The 25,927-nt window shown below is 44.3% G+C and overlaps 11 protein-coding genes across 11 annotated transcripts; 4 read left to right on the plus strand and 7 right to left on the minus strand.

The window, feature by feature from the left end:
* Positions 1-2: 2 nt before the first annotated feature.
* On the minus strand, positions 3-1,298 carry C8R40DRAFT_884233 (uncharacterized protein). The gene is made up of 7 exons (XM_046236555.1): positions 1,155-1,298; positions 912-1,103; positions 838-860; positions 638-782; positions 432-584; positions 216-378; positions 3-167 (listed from the first exon to the last, which is right to left on the minus strand). Exons 1-7 carry the CDS (start codon positions 1,198-1,200, stop codon positions 134-136), a joined length of 756 nt encoding a protein of 251 aa, XP_046089171.1. The 5' UTR covers positions 1,201-1,298; the 3' UTR covers positions 3-133.
* A 1,859-nt stretch (positions 1,299-3,157) lies between these two features.
* C8R40DRAFT_1093657 (uncharacterized protein) lies at positions 3,158-3,663 on the minus strand (the record flags this gene model as incomplete). Its single annotated transcript, XM_046227608.1, has 1 exon — positions 3,158-3,663. A coding segment is annotated over one exon (238 nt), but the record flags the coding sequence as incomplete, so codon positions are not given.
* Positions 3,664-3,676: 13 nt separating this feature from the next.
* C8R40DRAFT_1093658 (uncharacterized protein) lies at positions 3,677-4,440 on the minus strand. The gene has a single exon (XM_046227609.1). It carries the CDS (start codon positions 4,389-4,391, stop codon positions 4,134-4,136), a length of 258 nt encoding a protein of 85 aa, XP_046089173.1. The 5' UTR covers positions 4,392-4,440; the 3' UTR covers positions 3,677-4,133.
* A 2,782-nt stretch (positions 4,441-7,222) lies between these two features.
* Positions 7,223-8,586, plus strand: C8R40DRAFT_884319 (uncharacterized protein). Its single transcript, XM_046236557.1, has 6 exons — positions 7,223-7,479; positions 7,553-7,639; positions 7,700-7,750; positions 7,805-7,906; positions 7,966-8,459; positions 8,518-8,586. The coding sequence occupies exons 2-6, from the start codon at positions 7,570-7,572 to the stop codon at positions 8,527-8,529; spliced, it is 729 nt and encodes a 242-aa protein (XP_046089174.1). The 5' UTR covers positions 7,223-7,479; positions 7,553-7,569; the 3' UTR covers positions 8,530-8,586.
* Positions 8,540-10,433, minus strand: C8R40DRAFT_884282 (cyclin-like protein). The gene is made up of 7 exons (XM_046236556.1): positions 9,905-10,433; positions 9,771-9,852; positions 9,563-9,724; positions 9,392-9,515; positions 9,293-9,338; positions 9,047-9,240; positions 8,540-8,987 (listed from the first exon to the last, which is right to left on the minus strand). Exons 1-7 carry the CDS (start codon positions 10,090-10,092, stop codon positions 8,659-8,661), a joined length of 1,125 nt encoding a protein of 374 aa, XP_046089175.1. The 5' UTR covers positions 10,093-10,433; the 3' UTR covers positions 8,540-8,658.
* C8R40DRAFT_1038978 (armadillo-type protein) lies at positions 10,345-14,459 on the plus strand (the record flags this gene model as incomplete). The annotated part of the gene is made up of 18 exons (XM_046223789.1): positions 10,345-10,433; positions 10,485-10,578; positions 10,850-11,362; positions 11,389-11,737; positions 11,812-11,958; positions 12,041-12,165; positions 12,224-12,337; positions 12,389-12,478; positions 12,529-12,560; positions 12,618-12,680; positions 12,737-12,761; positions 12,818-12,888; positions 12,945-13,155; positions 13,214-13,319; positions 13,368-13,439; positions 13,492-13,653; positions 13,716-13,953; positions 14,003-14,459. 18 exons carry the CDS (start codon positions 10,345-10,347, stop codon positions 14,457-14,459), a joined length of 2,958 nt encoding a protein of 985 aa, XP_046089176.1.
* A 131-nt stretch (positions 14,460-14,590) lies between these two features.
* Positions 14,591-16,535, minus strand: C8R40DRAFT_1093667 (uncharacterized protein; the record flags this gene model as incomplete). The annotated part of the gene is made up of 1 exon (XM_046227610.1): positions 14,591-16,535. A coding segment is annotated over one exon (1,627 nt), but the record flags the coding sequence as incomplete, so codon positions are not given.
* A 1,244-nt stretch (positions 16,536-17,779) lies between these two features.
* Positions 17,780-20,098, plus strand: C8R40DRAFT_884517 (pyridoxal phosphate-dependent transferase). The gene is made up of 10 exons (XM_046236558.1): positions 17,780-17,867; positions 17,933-18,195; positions 18,269-18,517; positions 18,586-18,864; positions 18,923-18,987; positions 19,048-19,106; positions 19,177-19,274; positions 19,323-19,510; positions 19,561-19,722; positions 19,783-20,098. The coding sequence occupies exons 2-10, from the start codon at positions 18,045-18,047 to the stop codon at positions 20,026-20,028; spliced, it is 1,497 nt and encodes a 498-aa protein (XP_046089178.1). The 5' UTR covers positions 17,780-17,867; positions 17,933-18,044; the 3' UTR covers positions 20,029-20,098.
* Positions 20,099-20,523: 425 nt separating this feature from the next.
* C8R40DRAFT_1093681 (uncharacterized protein) lies at positions 20,524-21,966 on the minus strand. The gene is made up of 2 exons (XM_046227611.1): positions 20,598-21,966; positions 20,524-20,546 (listed from the first exon to the last, which is right to left on the minus strand). Exon 1 carries the CDS (start codon positions 21,639-21,641, stop codon positions 20,604-20,606), a length of 1,038 nt encoding a protein of 345 aa, XP_046089179.1. The 5' UTR covers positions 21,642-21,966; the 3' UTR covers positions 20,524-20,546; positions 20,598-20,603.
* C8R40DRAFT_1093686 (uncharacterized protein) lies at positions 21,967-22,477 on the plus strand. The gene has a single exon (XM_046227612.1). It carries the CDS (start codon positions 21,983-21,985, stop codon positions 22,283-22,285), a length of 303 nt encoding a protein of 100 aa, XP_046089180.1. The 5' UTR covers positions 21,967-21,982; the 3' UTR covers positions 22,286-22,477.
* A 1,301-nt stretch (positions 22,478-23,778) lies between these two features.
* C8R40DRAFT_1067641 (uncharacterized protein) lies at positions 23,779-24,852 on the minus strand (the record flags this gene model as incomplete). Its single annotated transcript, XM_046225930.1, has 3 exons — positions 23,779-24,596; positions 24,647-24,760; positions 24,810-24,852. 3 exons carry the CDS (start codon positions 24,850-24,852, stop codon positions 23,779-23,781), a joined length of 975 nt encoding a protein of 324 aa, XP_046089181.1.
* Between the last annotated feature and the right edge of the window lie 1,075 nt (positions 24,853-25,927).

The raw sequence follows: 25,927 nt of genomic DNA on the forward strand, positions 1-25,927 counted from the left end.
AGTAATCAGAGGCTTGTCGGATACGGACAAATTATTTCACGAGGCCTATGTACTTATATGAACCTTGTAAGGGGAAATAGAAGGAAAACTCTGTATAAGTCGGAATGATATTGAATCCTACGCTTCGACTCTATTAACCTCGTCCAACATATGGGACGTTGGTGGGCCTGCATGGTCAAGTATCAGATAAAATACCGAATCGAAAGAGATCTTACATGATGTTGACGTGGAGAACAGTAACATCAGGCGGAAGACTGGCTATATGCACGATCGTGCTGGCGACATGTTGGACATTAAGCACGCCTTCTTGAATTATGCGTCCGTCTGGCTGTAATGCACCTAATCCATGCCGTCCTCCCATATCTGTAGCCGCATTTCCTATGTGCAATCGATATCGGATCAGCCGCTGAGAATTTTGACAGATTCCCTACCTATATCGATTTGGGTACAGGCAATGTTAAATGCGCGTCCGTCGAGAGAAGTACACTTGGTGAGACCGTTCATCGCATGCTTTGACATCGTATATGCATAAGAGTGCGGACGCGGTACATGGGCTGACAAGGAACCATTATTGATGATGCGACCTCGATGCCTAGTATGTCATTAATTACGACGTCTGCAGAGACAACGGGCTTACCTCCAGGGGGAGTTTGAGCTTTAAATTTTTTGACTGCTTCCCGAGTGCAGATAAAAGGCGCTACCAAGTTGATGTTCAGAACATTTTGGAACGTGTCGAAGGAGACATCTTCAATTGGAACCTGGGCGGACGATATTCCAGCATTCTGGTCAAGGAAGTGAGCGCACTTTGACCATTTATAGGTTACAAGCAAATCATACATTGAACAAAAGATCCAGTCGCCCTGCATTATTGACGTTGTGAGCCGACGAATAAGAGATATAAGAACACTCACCAAATTTAGCAATTGCCTGCTCGAAGAGATTTATCGCAAAGGTTTCATCGGTAATATCACCAGCCACGCAAAGACAGCTTTCAGCATTTGAAGACATTTCCTGTGTTTCTTGAAGGGCCTCTAATCTCCGAGCAGTGACAACAACGTTCCATCCCTCATTCAGGAGGGCAATAGCAGTGTATCGTCCAATGCCTGACAATGTCATGAGATATCTCTTGAACTTGCATTTGCAAGAGCTATTACCTGAAGAGGCACCAGTGACGATGGCAGTCTTTTGAACACCACTCATGAATGTTGTGATAAGACAAAAGCAGTGAAAATTGGGGTTGGAATGTATCTGTCTGTAATCACGGACCGAGATCGAAGGTCTGATAACTTGAAAGTTCCATAAATAGCGGTAATCATCTGTGCCATTCTAATACAATCGACCACGCTCCCTCCACTCTCATTTGTTCTACGTTGCACCCAAGCCGTACAGGTTTATGGTAACCCTTTCATTGTTACTGCATACAGATTATCTCAGCATGTTCGTGAATGTCTCCGCTCCAAAGGAATTGCCTTTGAAAGTCCTAGCCTTGTGAAAGGGCTGGCCAAGTAATCACCCTGAAAATCTCCTTGACCATCTCGACAATTCTTTCTAGCACTTCAAGTTACTCATGAACCATAGTTATCATTAGGATGAGAGAAATTCGGAGAATTGGTCTCGACAAACATGGCCAAGAACACGATTTGAGACATGACGAGATGCAAGCTCGTCCTCGATCTAGTAAGAAGGTCGTCGCTAAACGATACACTGCGTGCAAATTCTGATAAGTTCACGTGGCTTAGCCTAAACTTATTGGAAACTGCCGAAATGTGGCAGACTGATAAGATATTGACCTTATTGGACATCAAATGAGAAACTTATGTGACAGGGTGTCACGTATGAGCTCTATAATGGGACATAACTTTATCAAAACTTAGGGGATATTAATTGATCAATTATTTGAAACTTATGTGACTATATGTCACAAAAGGTTCGAATAATGAAGATAACAAAAGGAAAACTTATTAGATACACTGGGAATAGTATTTGGTCAATAATGATTATATAAGATACATGAACTTATAGGATAATTCCAGGAAATTTTCAAGACAAAAGGAGTTATTCAAGTATTGAAAAGGATATAGGAACTATAGAATACTTATAGAATACTAAGTGAATACTTATTAGATACAAGTTGAAAATAGATTGGACATAACATAGGAGACTTATGTGACACTGTAACACAAAGATCATATATAAGATTTGTAACTTATGAGAGATTCATAGGAATTGGAAAGGAATTGGGATCAAATATACATGGGAAATATTCTTGATAAGAGAATGTATGTAGTAAAAGCTTATGAGAATAAAAAGGGAAACTTATGAGATGCAACAAAAAGATAAGGGTAAAAGAAACAATAACAATGTAAACAAAGAAAGTAAAAACTTATGTGATCCAAATGATATGCATGATACAGTCAGTAAGTGTGGCATCTTCTGCACTTGGCTAGTCCTGAAATTTTGTATATTTGTATTGTAAAAATTGGTCCAGATATGTCAAGCATGATGGAGGGTTGTGAAGCCTGGTTAAGTGTTCCAAAAGTAGGTTTCACACCCCTTGGTTAGGCTTCACACATTCCTGTATAAGGTTTCGGGACATGTGAGCAGGCTTCACACATTCCTGTACTATGTTTCGGAATACTTGAGCAGGTGTCACACCCCTTGGTCATGCTTCACACATTCCTGTACCATGTTTCGGAACACTTGAGCAGGTGTCACACCCCTTGGTCAGGCTTCACACATTCCTGTATAATGTTTCGGAACATGTGAGCAGGCTTCACACCCCTTGGTCATGCTTCACACATTCCTATACCATGTTTCGGAACACTTGAGCAGGTGTCACACCCCTTGGTCATGCTTTGACAAGACCGTGCCTACAGGTCAATAACTATAGAGGTTCTGAGGCCGGATCTGGCCCGGGAATGGCCCGGGATAATTCCGAGGTCCGGAACTGAGTATTGGCCTGTAGTACACACTGGGAGTGGGACGTTGGTGAAGCTATTAGCAACACCCTTCACACACTGTTGGTGTCCCTGGGAATTATGGCAAGAGTGCAAGATTGGGATGAGCAGCCTAAATGGGGTTCCTGATGATCCGGGAGTCCGGAAGCAAAGGGTAAAGAAGATATTAAAGACTGGGATAGGATGGTACACTTGATTTCAAGCTTGACTACAACGTACAAAGTATTCTAGCTTATATACATCCCAAATACAGTAGTCATAAGACCTCGATGAAAGCTCAGAATAATAAATAAGTCACAAGGTAATTATTCCGAAGTCCGGCCGCTCCGGGCCGGGCCGGGAAGCGTATGGGGTGAATTGCATGCATATGACAGTATCCCCCCGTTAGGCCTGAGCCCACGAAGGCCTCTGTGAATATGTGTGCAGTGAAATAGTAAAGTATAGTAAAGCAAAGGGATTGGATTAGATCCAGTAGTGAAGAATAAATTAAAAGTGGAAGTCTTGGAGAAATTGGAAAGGATCGGCCTGCCGATGTAGGGGGTCAAAGAAACATAATAAAGCAAACAAAAACCAGATTGAAACAAAGTAAACTCGTAACAAAATAATCAACAAAAGAATGGATGACCACGTAACTTCCGAAGTCCGGGCCAGCCGGAAAGTGTTCTGAAGTCTTGAAAGACTAAAACAAGTTCCGAAATTCGGAAAAATCAGGAGCGGCCGGTCCGAAAATTGGAATACAGAACTGGAATACAGCAGTATCCCCCAAGTACGCTTGAGCCCTCGAAAGCCATGAATCAAGAGCCGAAGTTGGAGTAAATGGTGATGTAGGAGGATAGGGTAATGGAGTAGGGAAAATTTCGGAATAAAATCCGAGCCGAGGGGCGGGATTGGGCCGGAAAAATCGTCGGAAACTGCGGAAAAGTCCGGCATACCAATCAACACAAAGTGCTGCCAGAAATGATAACCTGAGCTGATATCCACACAAGAGCGATGCCTAAAAAGGCCGAAATTGACACAAAGTGTCCAGAATGATGGTAGAACCATCCCGAGACCGGAAGTTCCAAGGGAAGCAAAGCCGGAAAGCGCTATAAGGATAATCATAAAAAATGAGTTGGAAAAGAGTGTTTCAGTCTACCCGGCAGATCAACGGATCTAAGTGGGAGTAGAAACTGTATCCTAACAAATAATCAATGAAATCCTACTAAAACAGAGGAGCAGCTTGTGGGTGAAGCAAGGAATCAACATAAATAGAAATGATAACAGATAAGTGAATGGAAGTGCTAATGAGCAAGCTTGAGATAATGTCAATAAAATGACGGAAAAATCGGAGCAAGGTCGGAAACATGGAATGGAACAGTTAGTAATCAATAATAAGCAAAAACATCGGCATAATCGGGCCGGAATGAAGCAATAATAGTCGTTACAATGAAACATTACCTGAATATTCAAAAACTCGAAACAGGAGTGGAACATATGGAAAAAAAAAGCGGTCCGAAGCTTAGAAACAAAGTAATTTATAGTGTCAACAAAAATTGATCATGGAAAGGTGCAAAATCTCGGGCCGAAATTTCGGAAAAAGCGGAAATGCATTCTAGCATAAAAAATGAATATTTGGAATAGTAATGGCAAAAAATCGGGCCGAAATTCGGAAATGAAGTAAATCATAATGTCAAACAATCAATAATCATGAAAGGCATAAAAATCGGGCCGAAGTTCGGAAAGAAAGGAATTTGTAAGGTCAAATAAGTGAAAATCATGAAAGGAAAGGAAAACTCGGTCTAAGACTCGGAAATGGTCGGAAAATTCGGAATTAAAATGTAGAAAAAATTAGGAATTACTCGGAACCATCATTGGAGCCCAGAACATCCGATTCAGAGTTATCTGCATCGTAGTTCTGTCCTGTACGGGCCTGCAGTTTGAGACAATCTACCTTCATATGTTCTCCTCCACAATAAAAGCACAACCCGAGCACCCTGCGCCTTTCCCTCTCAGAGTCCAAAAGCCTGCCATCGGGTGTGACACCTGCTCAAGTGTTCCGAAACATGGTACAGGAATGTGTGAAGCATGACCAAGGGGTGTGACACCTGCTCAAGTGTTCCGAAACATGGTATAGGAATGTATGTGTGAAGCATGACCAAGGGGTGTGAAGCCTGCTCACATGTTCCGAAACATTATACAGGAATGTGTGAAGCCTGACCAAGGGGTGTGACACCTGCTCAAGTGTTCCGAAACATGGTACAGGAATGTGTGAAGCATGACCAAGGGGTGTGACACCTGCTCAAGTATTCCGAAACATAGTACAGGAATGTGTGAAGCCTGCTCACATGTCCCGAAACCTTATACAGGAATGTGTGAAGCCTAACCAAGGGGTGTGAAACCTACTTTTGGAACACTTAACCAGGCTTCACAACCCTCCATCATGCTTGACATATCTGGACCAATTTTTACAATACAAATATACAAAATTTCAGGACTAGCCAAGTGCAGAAGATGCCACACTTACTGACTGTATCATGCATATCATTTGGATCACATAAGTTTTTACTTTCTTTGTTTACATTGTTATTGTTTCTTTTACCCTTATCTTTTTGTTGCATCTCATAAGTTTCCCTTTTTATTCTCATAAGCTTTTACTACATACATTCTCTTATCAAGAATATTTCCCATGTATATTTGATCCCAATTCCTTTCCAATTCCTATGAATCTCTCATAAGTTACAAATCTTATATATGATCTTTGTGTTACAGTGTCACATAAGTCTCCTATGTTATGTCCAATCTATTTTCAACTTGTATCTAATAAGTATTCACTTAGTATTCTATAAGTATTCTATAGTTCCTATATCCTTTTCAATACTTGAATAACTCCTTTTGTCTTGAAAATTTCCTGGAATTATCCTATAAGTTCATGTATCTTATATAATCATTATTGACCAAATACTATTCCCAGTGTATCTAATAAGTTTTCCTTTTGTTATCTTCATTATTCGAACCTTTTGTGACATATAGTCACATAAGTTTCAAATAATTGATCAATTAATATCTCCTAAGTTTTGATAAAGTTATGTCCCATTATAGAGCTCATACGTGACACCCTGTCACATAAGTTTCTCATTTGATGTCCAATAAGGTCAATATCTTATCAGTCTGCCACATTTCGGCAGTTTCCAATAAGTTTAGGCTAAGCCACGTGAACTTATCAGAATTTGCACGCAGTGATAATCGCTCTTACGTCTTTGCTCAGTTACGGCAAGTCCAAGTACTTTTGCTTTTGCCCGAGCATTGGGATCCTGTACAGATCCCTGACCTTTGCCTGAGCATCACGGAATCAGGGATCATAAGTGAGACAAATCAGCAAGTGGAAGAGATGGAAGAGATGGCAATCAGAGTATACATAATCTCGTAACAAACTTTATGTCCCATTGGTGGAACGCGCTGTTTTATCTTGTGAACAATGACACCATTTGCACCTTGGTAGCGTATTGATTCCAATTCTGGAAATGGGTCAGCGTCCTGGCATACTAGTGCCACCTACTCCATTCTGTCCTGCACAAAACGAATACCATGGGCAAGGATCATACTCAGGTCTAAATCTGGCACAAACTTCCTGTGAACGTAGTTGCCTATGTCTCCAGATAGCCACCATCTTGCTCGACCAGACATGGAGGAATTATATCTAAAGAAATAAGTCTGTGAATAGATTGATGTCAACAGTGCGGCGTAGCTTCCTCCGCCGCTTCACAGTGTACATCTCATGGCAGGTTGTTCTGAAGATCGTAATGGATACAATCACCAAACAGATGTGTTCAACGCTGAATCTGATTTTGGGTGGGGAAGCGGGCTAGATTAACAGTATACTATGCAATAATTGACATTTATAAGGGGTTGCACCCACCCAATTTCGGGGATGTTTACTGTACATCAGAGTGTGACCAGAGATCCTAAGGCCCGGCAGGATAAGTTAGGGCGAGGCAGAGCTCGCGAATGTTAAGTACCGTCGTTGGTAATGATAGTATCAAACAAGTCACGTACAAGAGTACGTCACGTGTCTATTTACTCACGCTGCGCCAAACTTGTCGGGCCTCTTAGGGCCTCTGCAAATCTCTTTGTCCCTTGAGCCTTGGCTACAAACAGTGACACTACCGCACAATCATACAAATACTATACCTTTAGGAGAGGCACTAAACGAAGTCAAATAACGAGGCTGACTCGACTGACAATGAATTGCTCCATACGGCTAGTTTCCAATCTTGGCACTCTGTTCGCATGCTGAATGTGTTTGACGAATGGTAGTCTGATGATCGTTATCTATGAATCGAAGCTGTCGAACCATTATACACATCTAGACACATCTCTGCATCTCTGACTTCGAAATCATGCCGGGCCGTGGTTTTTTAAAACACCCTTTTCCTTCGTTGTTTTCATTTGGGTGGCAACTTTGAACCACTGACTTTTACCACGTCTACATTCGATTTCTCCTCTAGGGCTACCTCTGGTGATTTTGTGACAGGATTAAACTCAGGTCAGGACAGCCGCACTTTGAAGTCTCGCGATGGATCACGATGAGTGGAATTTGTGGCGTTCGTCCCAGCCAGAAAAGCACCTGTACCCAATGTGCCCCCCATTTTTGCGGCCATATGCATGGCATGTGTCTGATGCTTCAGATTTTTCTTCGTGCTCAGGTGATGTCTTGTGACGACTTCGAAAGCTAAAAGCTTGCGGCTAAAATGAGAACATTGTAGAGCCCAGTCCAGACCAAGAACCGCCTCAAGAGAAGGTAGTTCGAAATAAAGGTAAGATGATTGAAGCCAGTATTCCATGCGTGGATGATGATATCCGTGCCATAGACCATCGAGCATGCGATAGATGTAGAGAACTACGCTACAAATGCGAAAAAGTAAGCGGGGAAGAGTGCTCCCTTTGTACGAAGTGCGCGAACAGTGGGCAAGGTGTGTATACCACGTTTTTCCAAATTTCCACTTGTTGCTTCTAAATTCATCATTGAAAGATTGCACGTATCTACGTCCTGTGGGTCGCCCAGGTCCCATACCAGGCGCAGTTAAACGGACACTCACCCTTAGAAACACCCCTTTCTCAAAGCGACGCGCCTTGTCCACCGCGAATTATAAGGAATTAATGAATAAACCAATATCTCTAGCTGATGAGTCGAAAGATGCGGCCCCAATAGACGCTGAGACTTGGAAAAAAACCGTTCAGCCTTCCGTCAACCCCACAGAGCCCTGCTCAGGCTTGCAATCTGAGAGTGGTTCAGGTCTTACCTTTTCTTGTTCAGAAGATGACACTTCGGGATCGTTAGGTCGGATCTTGAACCCAACCTGGTCATGCACTTCGACTGGTGGCTCAAAGTTATCGAGGACAGATGTTCAGCAAAATGTTCAAAGGTTGGAAGGTGATGTCAGGAAGAGTCATCGACCACTGTTATGGGTCCGAACGCGCTCTGATATGTTGGATTCGACGACAGCTCGGAACAAAAAGCATCTAGTAAGTTTTCCAAGATTTTTGTGTTAAACCATAATTTGACGCAAACTGCGATCTTCAGTTCGCAGATTAGATGAAATTCTGATGCACAAAATTTGATGATTCAAAACTTACTTCCTCGCTGTATGCGATATTACAAAATTAGTAACCGATTGCTGTGTTTATATTACCAGAACATTTCCCTTATATATAGTTGCACAGTCTATGAACGACCAGCAAAACCTGGTGGTTCGAACAAGAATCTCACAGTGCCTTCGTTCCGGCCGATAACTTCCCGCCCGACTGCACTGGCAGAGTCGGGATCTTGCCAAGATTCTCTGGGTCGAGGATCGTGATCAGATTCCCGCATAGCAATTTTGAGGCGAATGAGTTGGTCAGTATTAAAGGGATTTGTAGGATTGGATTGAATCGATGATAAATAAGCATTGCGGGGTGAAGGATGAGGAGACGGTGAAGAAGGCGTTGCAGGAGATGTATTTGCGGTTGTCTGAGCACGTTGAATGAGCAGATCAACCATGACGTGTGCGATTGCTGTAGATCAGAGGCATTTAGAGAGAGATAGCGAGGGAAACCATGATCTGCAGGTGTACCTTCTAGATCCTCCAAATGAGCTTGGAACTGTTGTTCCCAGTCTCCGCGTTGGCCCAACGATCCAGCGAGTTTGAGATTTTCTTGTCGCTCTTCTCCTTCAGGTTGTTCAAAAGATCCAAGGATTGCGGCAACATAGATACTTCCTAATGCCACAGTGTGAGGCGGATATTCAATTGGGATAAATGTTCGATGTCTAGAAACCGAAAGTGTGAACGATCGTTATGTACCCGAGCAGCTTGACTAACGAATCAATTGCCAGACGCCAGGCCAACTTGGTTAACTTTTTGCTCGCTACCAGAAGAAAGTTGAACAGAAAGTTCTCTGCCGTAAGAGCATATGCATACCTCCAAGAGCACGGCCCATTTTGATGACATACGAGAAGGGCATTCGAGATGTGAAGTTGAAACATATAGTTTCTAGGATCAAACGTTCCACGGCAAGCAACCGTTGTCGGTCATGTTCTACAAGCTAACCTGATTGAGAAGGAATTTGTTGTAAATGAAAAATGAACACACTTGCGGGTCCACCGTGTCGATGTCGACTTCCCCAAAAGGGCTTTTGGATTTCGAGAGAAGATCAGGAAATCTGATGGCATACGAAGCGGCAAGCAGTTCTCGAGGTTTTTTGAGTGTGTCGTGCATTTTGGTAGAGACATACAAGGCGGCGAGGGCGACATCCTGGATCATTGCTCAGTCGACGTCGGATATTTTACAAGGTTCGTACATGGAAATTGAAGTCTTTCCTAGGAAAGAAAAGATGGAAACGATGATAGAGACTCTGACCCGTCGCGATAGTTCTTCTTGGGCTTGATAGGTTGTTGTTAGAAGGAGAGACACAGAATGAGAATGATCACTCACAACCCAATCCGGGACCCAATAGCATCAATGAATCCACAAGCATTTTGACGAATCTTGTCTTCTTGTGTGACAGTCATCTTTCCTCTTTGCTTCTCTGACATAATCTCAACTTCCGCAGGCGTGAAGTATGAATGGTGGTATTTGATTGAAGATGCAGGCAGCTGCGAAGGGGAATAGGTACCTTCCATAACGCCTAGTGAATATGGGACGTCGAGGGAAGGAATACACGCATGATCACCTGACGGAAGCGAAAAGGGCGTTCTCAATTCTGGGTCTGAACTTTCTGAGTTCTCCTTGGTTGTCACTCTTTGGCCTGTTGTATCATCGCGCTCTATCGTTCAATTTGTCCTTCCTTATTCCTACCAGCCCACTTGGAAGACACACCCGGAATCAAGGCCGATTCGATAGCGCCACCAGTGATTCCCTCACTGCCTCTATCCATGGAACCAGTCGTTCCTCCAGAAATTACTGCAGAGTTGACCCAGATTCTGTCAAATCTCGTCTTGGGAGACAATGAAATACGTTCAAAGTGTGTAATATGTTCGATCCGTCCAAATATAATTCACTAATGGATATACAGTGCAGAAAAAGCTGTCAATGAGCGGCTTGCTCATGCGCCAGATTTATATCTTTTGGCCCTGGCGCAATTCTCTATTGCTGCCGACACTGAGGTGGTGAGCGATCATTGCTACTACTAGAGCTTGTTGGCTGCTTCCACTCGCACAAAATGTCGAGTGGCTACCTGGACCACTGATATCTTTGATCATCTCGGAGATTATATTTCGTAAATTTCTTAGTTTGGGCTAGTGCGCAAAGTTCGGCCTTGCAGTCCGCATTCACGTTTATTCTCGGTATTCTATGCATTATGTGCCCTAAGATTAACAATGCTTTTCTCTTCATTGCGATTTTACATAACATTTGAGATGATTCTGAATTTCCGTTTAGATGCGCTCTTTTTCCTTGGTCTTGCTCCGCCGTCTTCTTTTCCGTCCGGTCCCAACCCCAACTACACTCAGCAGCACAGACTCCGCTTCAAGCTCAACACCACAACCGGTACCCTCTTTCCATTCCTTGTCCGCCCCTCGACTTTCACTGTTTGATCATCTTACTACTTCTGCACTCACCAACCTTGAACGATTACTACTCCACTCACTCTCTCATGAACCTGCAGCTTCAGTTCGCAGAAAAACGGTCGACACAATATCAGATGTTGCTAATCAAGGCATGCTGCGAGGAAGACCATGGCATGCCCTCCAGGCACAAGTATTCTCTATGACACAAGCTACGAGTGCCACAAATGGCGTAGCGGGCGAAGGTCTCAGAGAAAGTGCTTACCGAGTGTTTGCGGGATGTCCGAATCTAGTTATGGATTTACAGACGGATGCAGTCCTAGGCGTGCTAGGGAAAGGCCTACGTGATGAACAAAGCATAGATGCATGTAGCCTCGCTTCAAATTGTGTTACATCTACTAACTTGCTGACCAGGTTCGATATGCTGCATTGCTCGCGTCGGTCGCCTATCTGTCGCATGCCGATTCACATCAACTTGCTCAATCCCTCTCGCTTATGTATCCTATTTTGGACACCCTTCCACCACTAGCTCATTCTATCAACCAGCCATCCGGCTCCGCTACTCTTACATCCACAGAGGATAAAACTCCAACGGCACACTTACAATCGTTCCTCGTTGCCTTAACTCCTTTGTGCTCTGCTCACCCGAACCTTTTCCATCCTCATCTCAGTGCCCTGTTGACTTTTCTTCCACCATTGTTGCTTGCCAATACCGACCCTGGACCAACCCCCACGGTTCGCGCGCCTTATCCTACAGGACTTGGTGGAGATGGTCAATCAGGTGCTCTTAATTTATGTTCTCTCCTTCCGGTCCAAAGTCTGAACAAGAGCTCATAGGTAGCTTCGCTACTCCCACAGGAAGTCCTTCAAGAGAATCACCCGTGACCGAAACAGAAGATGAGGAAGAGGGTCAATCTTTACGGCTCAGTGCATTGGAATTCATGTTATCCCTATGTGAGGCCCGGCCTAGTATGTTCAAAAAAAGTTCGTATCTATCAGTCTCCTCTTCGTACCTACCTCAACAATCTGTTTGTCCATATAGACTCTTCACCAACGTCGCCCACAGGCGTCAATGTTGGTCAAGGGTGGATAGCTGTTATGGTACGTGCTTGCCTGGAAGGAATGGCAGAGTTGGATGAGGAGAGCCCTTATGGTACTCCAGGTGGATTATCGCGGTGGCTTGCTGAAGATGTAAGCATTGGATATGGATATCATTTTTCTCAACACCTTTGAACATGTTTCGGTGCAGCCTACCACATCTAGTGCGGCAGAAAATGATTCTCCTCCAGCCCTGTACGAACAGAGCTTAGACAGACTAGCTTGTGCGATGGGTGGTAAAGTGATTCTTCCTCCTTCGTTCCAGGTAACGGATATTCTTGTTACAACGGGGTCCTCGAATTGACTGAACAAAAAGTACATCCCATCGATGATGGCAAATTATGATTGGCGTTCTCGACATGCCGGACTTATGGCGATTGCAGCGATCGCAGAGGGAACAGGAAAGGTTGGTTAATTTTGCGCCATGATAATTTTCTCGAAGTTGATCTTTTTCAGGTGATGGCTAATGAACTTGGAAGAGTCGTCGAGTAAATGCCGTCGATTTTCATATCGTCTTCCGCTTCTGATTCAACTTGCTCCATCAGACTGGTAGTACCAATGTTCAAGGACTCACATCCTAGGGTTCGTTATGCGGCTTGTCAGTGTGTGTAAGTTACATCCCGCCATTCAGTCAGGATGCTCTGCATATTGATGTTGTCTGAAGAGGCCAGCTATGCACCGACATCGAGGTACGAAATTCATCCCCATTGAACATGTCACTTGACCCTCACAATTCGCTGTATAGGACATAATAGAGCAATATCATGAACAACTGTTTGCAGTACTTATTCCAGCTCTTGAAGATCCTGAACCTCGGTCCGTTGCGTTACCACGTCCCATTTTCACAAACGCTCATAGCTTTCGACGGACAGTGTACATTCTCATGCGGCAGCCGCGTTGATCAATTTCTGCGAGGGAGTGGAACGCAATACACTTCTCCCCTACCTAGATCCTATAGTGCAAAGACTCTTGAAACTTCTAAATCCTGAGGCAGACCCGACGCAAGTTCAGAGACATGTTCAAGAACAGGTCATAACGACTCTGGCAATGGTCGCTGATGCTAGTGAAGCTACATTTGCCAAAGTAGGTGTCACATGGACGATTGGGCTGTTCCTATTGGGTTTTGAACTTTTCTAACCAGTATTACCCCTCAATAATGCCACTCTTGATAAATGTCCTCCGGAACGCCAGCGGCGCAGAGTATAGGAAGCTGAGGCTCAAAGCCATGGAATGTGCAGGGTTGATAGGTCTGTACCTTATACAGGATGTTGATACCCACCTGAACAAATTTTTAGCTATCGCTGTGGGACGTGAAATTTTCAGGCCAGATTCGAATACCCTAGTTGAATTGCTTATTCGAATACAAAGTGCATCATTTCATCGATTTGAATGGGTTTCTTACTTACTCTTGTCGTCCAGAGAGTCCACTGGACCCTCAAGACACTCAACTAAGTCATTATTTAATGGGAACATGGGCGAAGATATGCCAGGCTATGGGGCCGGAATTTGAGCCGTATCTCCCGGCAGTCATGCCCGACCTATTGACAACTGCTAGTATGAAGGCTGATGTGTCGGTCTATGGTGCTTTTTTCCTCTGCTAGTGAAGCATGTTCTCTCATTTTCCTAATGTGTGTTTGTTCTAGATGAAGACGAAGAAAAAGTCGAGGAACGTGATGGATGGGAAACTGTGAACATGGATGGTCAAACGTTCGGGATCCGCACGGCAGCTATCGAGGAAAAATGTCAGGCATTCGAGACAATGGTGATATTCGCGTCCACCTTGAATGCTCGTTATGCTCCGTACCTGGCACAAAGCTTGGAAATCACTCTTCCTGCTCTGCGATTCTACTTCCATGATGGGGTGAGAGAAGCATGCGCATTGTACGTCTCCAAATTAATGTCTCCTCCCATAATAAATTGCCTTCTCCAGGTTATTACCGATGCTCCTTCACTGCGGCCAACAGTCAGGAACACTCACGGATCAGATGATTGCCGCTACTTTGCAGCAGCTCATCAGTGTCATTTCCGATGAACAAGACTCAACGTTCTTAGCATCCTTATACAAGGCTCTTGACGACTGTGTAAAACTGCTAGGCGGACCCTCCGTGCTCAATGCCGACTATGTCAATGCTATTGTCCAGGCTACCAAACGCCAACTACACACTTTGGCCCAGAAACGTCGCAGTAGAGCCGCTCGGCCTTCCAGTTTCCTGGATGATGACAGAGAAGATCTTGCTCTTTTGGAAGAGATGGAAGATTTTGCATTGGAGGAGATGGCCAAGGTTCTCAGTATGCTAAATTCTAATCATGAATTGCTGGTGGCTATTTCCAGTGTCAAGGAGCTCGGGACCAACCAATATCAGACTGAGCTTGAAGAGGATGGTTGACGGCGATGTCCTTACCCAGAGTGCTTAAACTGGTACTAGAAATTCAAAAACGATGACAACGAAAAGTCGTAGACATAACTATAATTTGTAGGGCTGGTGTTTGATATAAAATCCAAGATCTATGTATCCATAAAATTTCTATCAGTAAATGTACTCTGAAAACCACTGCTTGCTACTATCGCTAACTTTATATCCTTCCGTTGCAGAATTTATCAGTAGGCATTTTCACTTGCATAGAGTATTGGTGTACATTGTCATCCCATTCAAGTTGGTGTCAAGACACCATATCCTGAAGTATCATCACACTTGAACCAATCCATCTCCACCACGGGCCCACCCAGGGAGTCCGGGTCCGTTCTCGGTATAAACATTGGTGGCACTGGTTTTACTGATGAATTATGTATGTTCTGTCTCAATCATGATGGATTGGCTCTCAGAAAATCAATTCAATTCGTAACTAGGATGACTCCAAAGAGTCAGATTCTTCCGTGAAACTCCCACCCAGGGGTCGTAAAAGAGCTTTAGCCCCTCGTCCGAAAAGGTTTCAAGGTGGTTCAGTAACTCTTGTTTTTCAAGGAATGCCGACTTTGAACATCGAAGTCGCAGAATCTCTAAACCGACGCTATCTCGAGGTGAATTTTGAAGCAATGTGGACGAATGCTGCCCTTTAGAAATGAGGCTGGATGGTGGTGATTGACGACGACGGGATTTAAGCATCGCAGTGAATGCTGAATGATCAGGTATCGTATACGCAGCTATAGTCAACTGCTTCAAGAAGGGAAACCGGTCAAAATGAGGAATTTGAGAAATTTCATTGAGACCCCCAGCATTCTGTGTATCACCAGAACCACTTGATGGACTTCTTTCACCGAGAGATAATACCTCCATGATTTCCCTAAATTCATTCACATCCCATTTCGCATCAGTGTGATTTAATTCCAGTCCAACGAGGCTCTGATTGATCAAATCTGCCTCAGAGAAGCGCGTCATCAAAGAGACGAACTGCTCTGTGGGCGGCCTATAAACGCCTCGCTGCGCTTGGATAAGGGTCAGCGTCTCGAGCTTGAACGAAGAGCGCTCGAACAACTTGATCACTTCTAGCTCCAGTCCCTCGTTCCATTGAAGTTGCAAGTTTCGAAGTTTGGGGAGAGCGAGGAATGAAAGCGGTGTGAATTTGATATAGCAGTTAGGGAGTGTCCATGTACAAGAGACGGTGTTGACATTAGGAAGAAGTATAATGGGTTGGACGGATGGAACATCGTTGAATGATGGCAACATGGTACAAGAGCTAAAGTGGATGGTATGGAGGCTGTTGCATTCTTTGAAAGCACGCAAATCATCACATTCGATATAGACGCTATAGAGTATGATGATTTGTATGAGACTACTACTTCTCCAGCGCAATGTCAAGTCCCATGCATGATCTTGTTGGAATGTCGTCACACAGAGATTGGGAGTACAGTGAGGTCCAAATAATTTCCGGCCAGGCTCATCAGGCCTGTCATTCGAAGAGGAAGATATATGGACATCAAGCTTTTTGAGGTTAGGGAAGACCATATCTTCGGGGAAGAAAACCGGGATAATGGGATAGGGAATTGAGATTGTAGCTGATTTCCAACGATGATGGTGTTCAAGGATGTGTATAAGACCTGAAGTTCCACCTATGGCAAGCACCATCTCCTCGGAGCTATACCACTCATGAAGATAGTTCCCTCCATATTGATCTTTCGTGGAGATTTGGAAGGAGATAGATATTGGATGTGGTGCAGTGAGTCTGAGAAACGCACAGAGCCGAGAGGAATACGACACTACTGACAACTTCTTATTGTCGTCGCCATGTCTGTAGTGCAAAGAGAGAGTAGGGTTGAACTTTGGGGAAGAGCTGCAGATGTTTCGCCAGAATGTGCACACGTGCGGAGGAGGAAATGCGTTCGCAGCAGCGTGAAAGTGGTTCTGGGTCGACGTTTCCAATGGGCCATAAGGATCAGGAAGTATGAGAGGTTTTTCGGCTTCTCGAAAGCAGATATGGAAAATTTTTTCAAGGATTTCAACGGGCAGGCTGTGGATAGTCATAACTCAGAGCCGGGTTTGCCGAAACCAGGCCAAGTTGTGATGTTACCGTGTGAGTCACACTCTCCGTGGTCTCCTAGGGTCTCCTAGTGGTCTCCTCCTCATCTGAGTGTCTCCTAAAACTTTTTCAATGACGATGAAAATCATAGGACCAAGGAATGGAGAACTTATTTGCGCTATTTAACTAAGTATGCTTCTGGACACCGTTCGACTCCGCGACGAAAAAAGTGAATCAAGATTAATGATCAATTCAATGCAGGCAGCGACGAACGTCTTCTACATTGGTGAGTTTGCAGTAACAGGACTCGCATCATCAAATTAACTCTAATCTTCAATTCATCATTACTTTCAAGCTGTCGTTACTCATCGTCTCAGTCAACACCCTCCTCGTCTTCTCTTTCGTCGTGACTTTGGAGCGAATGGACGTTCGGCAGCACGGTCTTACACAAAACAGGCGGCGTCAATAGGTCAGCGGATTACAAGAAGAGGTTATAGAAGAAGCTGTAATACAATGGTTCAAGATGGTTCGCTAGTGGAGCTCTAGTCCCTATTATGCGTCTTCATCGCATGATCCTAACTTTGCTCTGTTTTGTTGGTAAAGAATGCTATACATTTATCCTTCATGATTTCTCGCTTGTTGCCTAATACAGGCCTAACAAGTCCGATATATCATCCTTCGCAACCAGAAACAGAACTACGAAGAGGGATCTGAACGTTGATGCTCGGTCATTAGGAAATCGTCTGTATGTTCTATTTTTCTATCCCTTGTTGACGAATGAAATCTCATCCTTCACCTTCCTATTTGAAACTACAATCCCTTAGTATTATGTGTAATGAGACTTCAATGCGGCCCTCAAGTAAAGACCCCCGTTTTGCTTTCTCATATGACACGGTAACGATATCCTACAAGGTCGGAAGCTAGACATGTGTTCAAGGTTCATTATTCGGAACCCGCACAACGGAGAATGTTCTGTGGTTGATTCAAGACTCAAGTTCTTCAAGGATATACTCTCGCTTCCGAGTTTCTAGAAGACCAGGATTCGCAGATAACAATTGACAAGTATATACTGTAGTAGGGCAGGTGGCATCATGATAAGGTCCTTGAACTGCTATCTCCACAGACTCCATCTACTTACTGTTGTTTTGCACCTTCCAGAACACACTTGACCACTTGACATTCGAACATCGTTTACTGGGTACGAGGTGTGCATACGGATTGTCATTACTTCTCTGATAGGAGACTCAGACGACTGTCATAATTTCATTTACGATGAGACTAACGAAGTAAATATTGTTAAGTTTTGGGGTGGCTGACTGGAGAAAGTCCCAGCGGTGTTCGTGAGTCTCATGCATCCTTTCATAAGTGACTTCTCTGACTAGAGGAAATTCTATTGTCACTATAGTCGGAGCTCTAACCTCCATTCGTATCTCTGATATAAAGGACCTGTTCGAACATCTTGCTATCGCCAATTTCTAAGTTTCAATTTTTCATCTCGAACCCTACGTCAAACACAAATGTCCTCCAAAAAATCCATCGAACCAGTGGCCCTCGACCAACTCCTAAAAAAGCCTCATCAATTCTTCCAGAATCGTGCCCCTCCTAGGTTCGGACACGAATTCCTTCAGTACTATAGCTTCAACAAGGGGTTCCTTAACCTCAACAACGGTGAAGCCTATAACAAGCTTTGTTGTAATTGTTCTCTGATAACGACCACATACTATTCTTCTTTTCTTACTAGGATCATTCGGCGCTCTTCCTATAGTCATTACCGATGCTTGCAATGAACTGACTGTATGGCAGGAAGACAATACTGATTATTACTATCGTATCGGGTTCATCCCGCCTCTTATCGGCGTTCGGGAGCAACTCGCCCGGTTCGTAGGTGCCTCGGACGTTGACGAGATCGTCATGACCGCTAATACGTCAACTGGGATGGGTCTTGTTTTGAGGAACTTCCTCTGGAAATCCGGCGATATTATCATACGCTGTGAGTTCTTCATCGATCTCGAAACATGCTGATCACAATCGCTGATGAAAGATCTGCATTCGCTGCAGTCAACACCACCTATGGTACAGTCTACAAGACTATCCAATACATCCATGATACGAATCCGGATGTCGAGATTTCTCAGTATGAACTCCTCTTCCCGACTACGCGCGAGGCTATCCTCGAAGGGTGGCAGAGACATATCCATAACGTTAAGCGGAACGCTCCTCAGGGGAGTAAGATCGTTGCTGTTGTTGATTCGATTGTTGCCAACCCTGGAGCGTCGATGCCCTGGAAGGAGATGGTCAGGATCTGTAAGGATGCAGGCGTGTGGGCTGTAGTTGATGGTAGGTATCTTGCTCTGACCTTAATCTTACGGATATTAATGGCTGCTTCTACTACTAGGTGCCCACTCAGTCGGCCAGGAGCCTCTCGACTTGGCCGCTTCTGGTGCTGATTTCTTCGTCAGCGTGAGTGTGTTCATGTTTCTTTCAGCATCAAAAAGAGCACTCCTAAATCTTCCTTTACAGAGTGCTCATAAATGGTTGAACGCGAAACGAGGATGTGCTTTCATCTGGTTTTCTAAACGGTTCGTATCCTGTTATTCGCAATTGCGCATCCTCGCAAATTGTTGCTCTTGAGCTTACAAACGTTCTTAGATCCCGAGAAATTATGTTGACCACTATCCCTACCTCCGCGTCTTATGTCAGTCCAGGTCCTGACCGGCCTGAGACCAACATTATTTCACAGTTCCAATGTAAGTGTGCCTCTATGAAAATCCGGCACCGCTGACTCACTCATATAGACAATGGTACGATCGACTACACGCCCTATTTGTCGGTTCATTACGCCTTGCAATGGCGCGAATGGATTGGCGGCGAGTCGGCTATACATAAATATTGTAACAACCTCGCTCGAGAAGGAGGTAGACGTCTTGCAAAAATAATGGACACACAGGTCATGGATCCAGATGGAGAATTTACATTGGCTATGGTCAGTCGCATCTCATTCTGTATTCTACTGACATTCAATTGGACTACTAGGTCAACGTTGTACTCCCGTTCCCGAAAGATTTCAGCTCATCTTACGATGCGGCCGTCGCTTCCGCTCTCACGAACAAATTGCTTGCTCAAAATATGTTTGCTGTAACCTTCTACCACCGGGAACTCTGGTGGACGAGGGTCAGTGCTCAAATCTGGAACGAGGTAAGTTCAGTAATTATACCGACTCACCAACATTCCAATCGTCCCTTCCTTTACTTCTAGCTCAGCGACTTTGAAATCCTCGGAAACGCCTTTGTTTCAATTTGCGGTCAGATTGTTATTGAGCACCAAAATGCCAATATCCCACCTGACTCCAGGGCCAAATCCTTCCATTCGTATCTTGAACATCCATTCAGAGGTGCAGTCGCTTGCGATCCTAATGATGGACTTGATTGTCCAAGGCCTGTCACTGCTACCACTGTGGTACCTGTTGGCTACCATACACATCTGGCCTCGATTAGGCCTTGAGCTTTTGTCGGGGGAGGTGACATCAAAGAACAGAAATGAAGTGTCTGCAGTATGTACAAATGAATTCAATGTAACAATCCTGTAAAGATGTATGGGACCTTTCACTATTTCGAAATCGCGATTCGTGGCACTGGTTCATATCACCTTTTGCTTGCAAGATATATTCTGGAATTAATCAGTAAGTACTTTTGTGCAGGCACATTGTGATTGTGCTTGGCCTCAAGCTTTTGCAAACATCTCATGATCAGGCCTTCTTTCAATGACAATGAAGTTTGCGGGCGTACTGTGTTCTTTTCAAGTTGATTTGTTCAATACTCAAACTAATGACACATTTCTTTGCCACTGATATCCCACATATGTCATGATATTTCCTCTGCCTACTGACAACAACTCTTACGCTGTCGTCAGATCTTTCGAATCCAGCCTGAGAAGGGATTCGATAGGTATTTGTATCAGTTTCAGCAAAATTTAGCCTAAGTATCCTTGCCCAAGCAAGGTGCAGTCCACAACAGTGGAGCCTAGTATTACAAGTGTTATGCATATATCATATGCAAATAAAACATACATACATATGACTAGCCGCCATGTTCGCACTTGCGGCAAAGCATTATCAAAGACTCACTCAAGCAGAGCTGGCACATCTCCTCTCCACACCTCTGACAGGCCAATACGCTGCGACACGCTCCGCATAGATGCGAGCAACAATTCCGACATGAGTCAATCCTCCCGTTTGCATGAGCAGCAGGAATGCAGGCCGAACACACAGGAGAACTACATAACCGACATCTCCATGAGAAAAGTTGCTTGTTCAGATCAAGGTTGTGGAGTCCGCTGTCGCTATCCGTGGGTGATGACAAGCCTTCCCTACATCTCCTACATAAGTCCCTCTTTCCACATTCGAAACATCGTTCTTCTTCTGTCAACCCCCCAAAGTAAACCTCCTCGCATTCATCACAATAATCGTCCAAGCAACCCGGGCACTCCCAAACCAATGGGTGCTTATCCCAGAACGCGCATATGTCACAAATCCATTTGTGCGAACAGCCTAGTCCGCCCTCTGGTGAACATTTGGGACAGACGAGGCCCAGCGTCCGTTTACCGTCTAGCTGGGCGCGAGAAGGATCGAAAGGCATAGTAGGTCTGAACATAGACCCTCTGAAAAAGGAATCAATGTGATCATCTTCCGAAAAATCCCCGTCTGAGGTTGGTTTTATCGTAAAGGCATCTTCTCTTCGCGACCAGCATTTTGGGTTGTCGCATCTACCCCATGTTGCTCCTTCCTCTTCCCCAAGATTATCTAGACAGGCATGGCACGGAGCGAGCGCCGTCTCATGTGCAGTCCGCGTCTCCGTCCGCTTCCGTTTCCGTGGATTCGTCCCACTCTGCCCTATGAGGAGAGGAAATTCTGATACAGGTGCGCCTATGCATCGGCCGAAATCTTTTTCAGGAAAGAAACTGAAACACGTTGGACATTGAAGTTTGGTAGCGTTAGTCACGATGTTACTAGCTATATTGTTGAGATGTTTTGCATGGATATCTATAGCATCGTCGTCGACCACTATGGTGGGAGATATCCACGATTCTTCAAACATAACGTCTTCTCCTATGGGCATAATCTACCGCTACTCTAAAGGTAGGGAAATGAATTGCAGAAAGCCACAGTGGTCAGTGGACAGAAAATGCCACGGGTAGGAAGACGTACTGACGGGTGGGGTAGTTGTAGCGGACGAAGAAAGGTAGCAATAACCGCCAAACTGAAGGTATATAGAGTGACAGATACACGGCTATACATAGACGGTTGGTGTTTTGAGTTCGATGACTTGACAAATGATCTGCAAGATGTATTAATTACCTTGTTCCTGGAAGGAAAATCACGCACCTTCTTGCACGAGTGCGGGAGAAGATGATAAGGAGGAGAACGGGCGCTCAAATTGGCGAGACCGAATCTGACCGAATGAATACTCAGATGATCACTGGGCTAACAAAGTGGAATCATGGCTCACTTTTACTGCCTATGTTGGCGTTTCTGCTGACCTTTGCGCGACAATCGCCTCACAACGATATGTTCGACGGAGCGTTACTCAACTCAGTCGAGTTCGAACAGTGCTCAACGGACGGTTTTGTTGATACAACTGTCATCAAAGAACATCAGAGATCTACGGCAATAACAGTAAATGCACACTCCCGCATCGAATGGCGTAGAAAATCTACCGACGTTGGCTTAGTGTTACAAGGATCCAGAGATCTACGGCAATAACAGGATAGGGCACAGTAAATGTTCGCTCCCGCATCGAATGGCGCAGCAAAATTTACCGACGTTGGACTAGTGTAAAAAAAATCTCGAAAGATAGTATATTTCTGTTGAGCATCCCTCTCGGAGTTTTGCTCGAATTCTCTCATGAGAAGACACATAATAGGTCTCTTTTGATTCTGCCGTGGGATCACAATTTCTAAGCACTGAAAAAACATAAGATACTCCCAGTTCAGTTTCGACGCACGTCATGTGCTTTTCAGTGACTTTCAGAGTGACAATCCTTGAGCACTTTTTATCTCAACACCCAGCCCCAATACAGTCTATTGAGAACACGGGCCCTGTTGAGTACCCTCGTAGGTAGACCTACCCAGAAAATCTAAGTCTTATATCCATAATTGAGAAAGCCTATAGCTTTATGGTGTGCGAAATCACAAAATTCACCATTTTTGATGAATCTCAACATTCTTGAAAAAACTCAAAAGTCAAGAACAACAGCACTTGAGGACTTTGTATTGTATTTTGTAGTAAGAGATGTGCATAGATGCCTGTAGAGCAAAATACTCATCATTTCAGCACAGTTTTGTGGCTTGTCCATGGTATGCATCTTGTTTCTTGTTGAAGTTATTCCACTCTCAGAATGGATGGATCACCCAGGTTATTCATAATAAAACATTGCTCATTCAAGCATGATTTACAGCTGGGGATGATGAGAAAAGTGCAGTCAATGTACAAAAATATGAACCGAGGACCATTAAGGACTTGGCGCTTAGTTTAGACACTCTTGCCAGAATGCTATCTCATCTCTGAATTCTTCACTATAAAATCTCAGAAAATCTGATATTGTCTTTAAGCAGTAGGTTAACAGTGCCCGTGTTTTAATTTTTGCATAACTCAAATGAAAACTACTCGAAAGACCAATTCGTTGCACCTTGAGATTTTTGGCGGGGTCACAGCTGTGACCAGCACGTGATATGCGTCGAAACTGAACTGGGAGTATCTTATATGTAGTACAGCACTCTGGAGCCTTCGCAATATATCTCGTTCCATGTAAGATGTATATACGCCTGGATCCGAGGCAAATACATCTTTCTCGGGATAGCGACGTGCTGACCTGGACAGTCATGCGATTATGAGAAAGCGACTGTTATATTCAACACTAAACAGTCTTACCTAAATCGTAATTCAGTCGACCTATTCACTTTTATCGTAGGGCTGACCACTGGCAGGGGCTGACCGGTCGTAGTGTAATCACCATTGAAGAATTAGAACCATGAGGTAGCTGATATAGAGTTCTTCGCCGGTGCTTCAGCAAGGTAGCGAATGGAGGTGCACCTGGTGAGACAGATACAGGTATCAATATTAACATGGATGATGTACCAAAAATATCGAAGATATCATCAATCAAAGAACTTTGATTCTTTCACAACCATCATGAAAAAGAGTCCTAACAATCATTGCCAACTCAAAGTATCGTCTTTAGTCCTACGTCTTCGGCCCTACCACACAAATGGAACGACAACCTTCCTCTCCTTAGGGTACGAATCACCAAACCTTTGTTTGTACCACAGATGCCCTTTGTGTGCCCGCGGGAGCATCAGAACTAATTCGTTGAGGAGAAAAATCCACGGAGGTGTGAGCCTGGGCGCGAAGAGAGAAGGAGGTGCGCAAATGAAGTCAAGGAGAGTGGATGGTAAAGGCAGAATCTTTACAGCATAGCCAAGCACTGAAGCATTGATTGGGAAGGGCGATGCGGCAAAAGCGAAACCGAACCATTCCACCCATTCACAGAAATAGTTTGGATATGAGACATACTTGTAGAGCAAGCCGTAAGGGATTGCATAATGCTCGGAAGTCTTCTTGGTCTCTACGAATTCATTGCTGGTTTTAGTTGCCTTTCCATCAGGTTTGGTTTTCGCTTTACGCCGGATATCCAGCAAAATTTCATCGTGGATTATATTTCCAGCGAAGCCGATGGCCCAAAGGCTGAGTCCAACATAGAATGACGGCCGAACGTGTGAAAGATGTGCGAATGCTGCTGGAGAGGAGAGATATGTTCCCATTAATGATCCGTTCAAGACATTGAACAGTACTCCGGCGATTGGAACTATGATGTGAGATTGGGACCGTGACGGTGTACGAAGAGGCGAAATGATGGCGCGATTGAAATAATGAACCAGATAGGCCGCTGCTAAAATATACTGAGCGAGAGAAGGCTCAAATGACACCGGCTCTCCCCGAGAGAGTGGTGATTTCAAGAAAGAAAGGATGAACATTAAAGGAGACACTATTTCCATCGCTATCCACGACTTTCTACCTGTTGAGTATTAAGGCAAGAGTCACACTGTAGGTCTTTGTAGCACACACCGTCGAGTAGAAGGATACTCTTTCCATTGAGGGCAAAACGACCAAAAGGAGCGTTGATGATAAAAAGTGCTGGGGCGACTATTATACTGACGATTGTGAACCATTTTCGACACGCTATTGAGATCTTTCAGAAGAAGTTGAAAGGTCGTGCATATGAGCATACCATCGTATAGTATTCGTACTTCATGCGGAGATAATTTGATCATCCTTGAACGTTCTCGCAGAGTAGTATGTGAACAGGAGACGAAGTAACAGTCACCGGTGACGACTAGCACGTGACTACATGCTCTCACGCGACGCGACGCGTTTGTACGCGTCTTGTTTCATTTGTGCCTATTGAAGCTGGGCGCTCTTATTATTGACTATTTATTGCTACTACTATATACACCCTGTTGAAGCTCTGTAAGGCTGGCTGACTATGTAGAGGGAGCTGCAGGGTTGTATCCGAAAGTCATAACGAAAGATGAAGCCGTATAAGACGTCTGGCGGCGAGGAAATGAGCGCTTAATGCCACTCCTTATCTTATCTCGGAGCAATGGAATGAGTCACACTGCGCGCTTATTCTTCTGCCTTCCTAGCTCTTTGCGTTGCAATTTATTGTCCGTCATTATGCTCTACGTCTGGCACTTCAGCGCACCAAAGAATAATCCAACTGCAACCACAAACTACAGTGTTCGAGGGCTCCTTGAGACATTAGGGTTCCTTGATACACTGACTGTAAATTTTTTTTTACAAAGCTCACTCATTCATATCTACTATCTCAAACTTGTTGTATATGTATGATACATTTTTGAGAAAACATTCAGAGGCTTAGCTTGTCACCTTATTGTACAGTGGGCATAAAACATAGGATTTCATCAATATTTTGTGTGCAAAACTTTTATTTTATGTTGTGAGCTTGGTTTGATTTTCTGTGATCCAAAGTAAAATGCCATTAAATGATGTTGTTACTATTCCCAAATGTTCAGATACTTTGAAATACCCCAAACCTACCTGAGCATGCGCCAGTGAACGCCAAGTCAATTGGGGCCCCCCATGACCCGGATCGAGAGGAGGATGATGCCCCCACTAGGGAGTCCCATAGGGGTAGAGATCGTGAGCGTGAACACCAACGTGCAAACATGTCCAGGTTGATTTCATGCAATAGTGCTCATTCCTTCTGGGGTTATGTGAGGGAGTGGACTGATGCAAAGAAACGGCCTGTACGTGTCACTGCCTCCCAACTTCACGACATGTTTAAAGCATGACTGAACCCCCTTCCTGACCCCCCCCAACACTTTG

This window comes from Lentinula edodes (assembly GCF_021015755.1).
Source record: "Lentinula edodes strain Le(Bin) 0899 ss11 chromosome Unknown C8R40scaffold_8, whole genome shotgun sequence".
Taxonomy (NCBI): Eukaryota; Fungi; Basidiomycota; class Agaricomycetes; order Agaricales; family Omphalotaceae; genus Lentinula; species Lentinula edodes.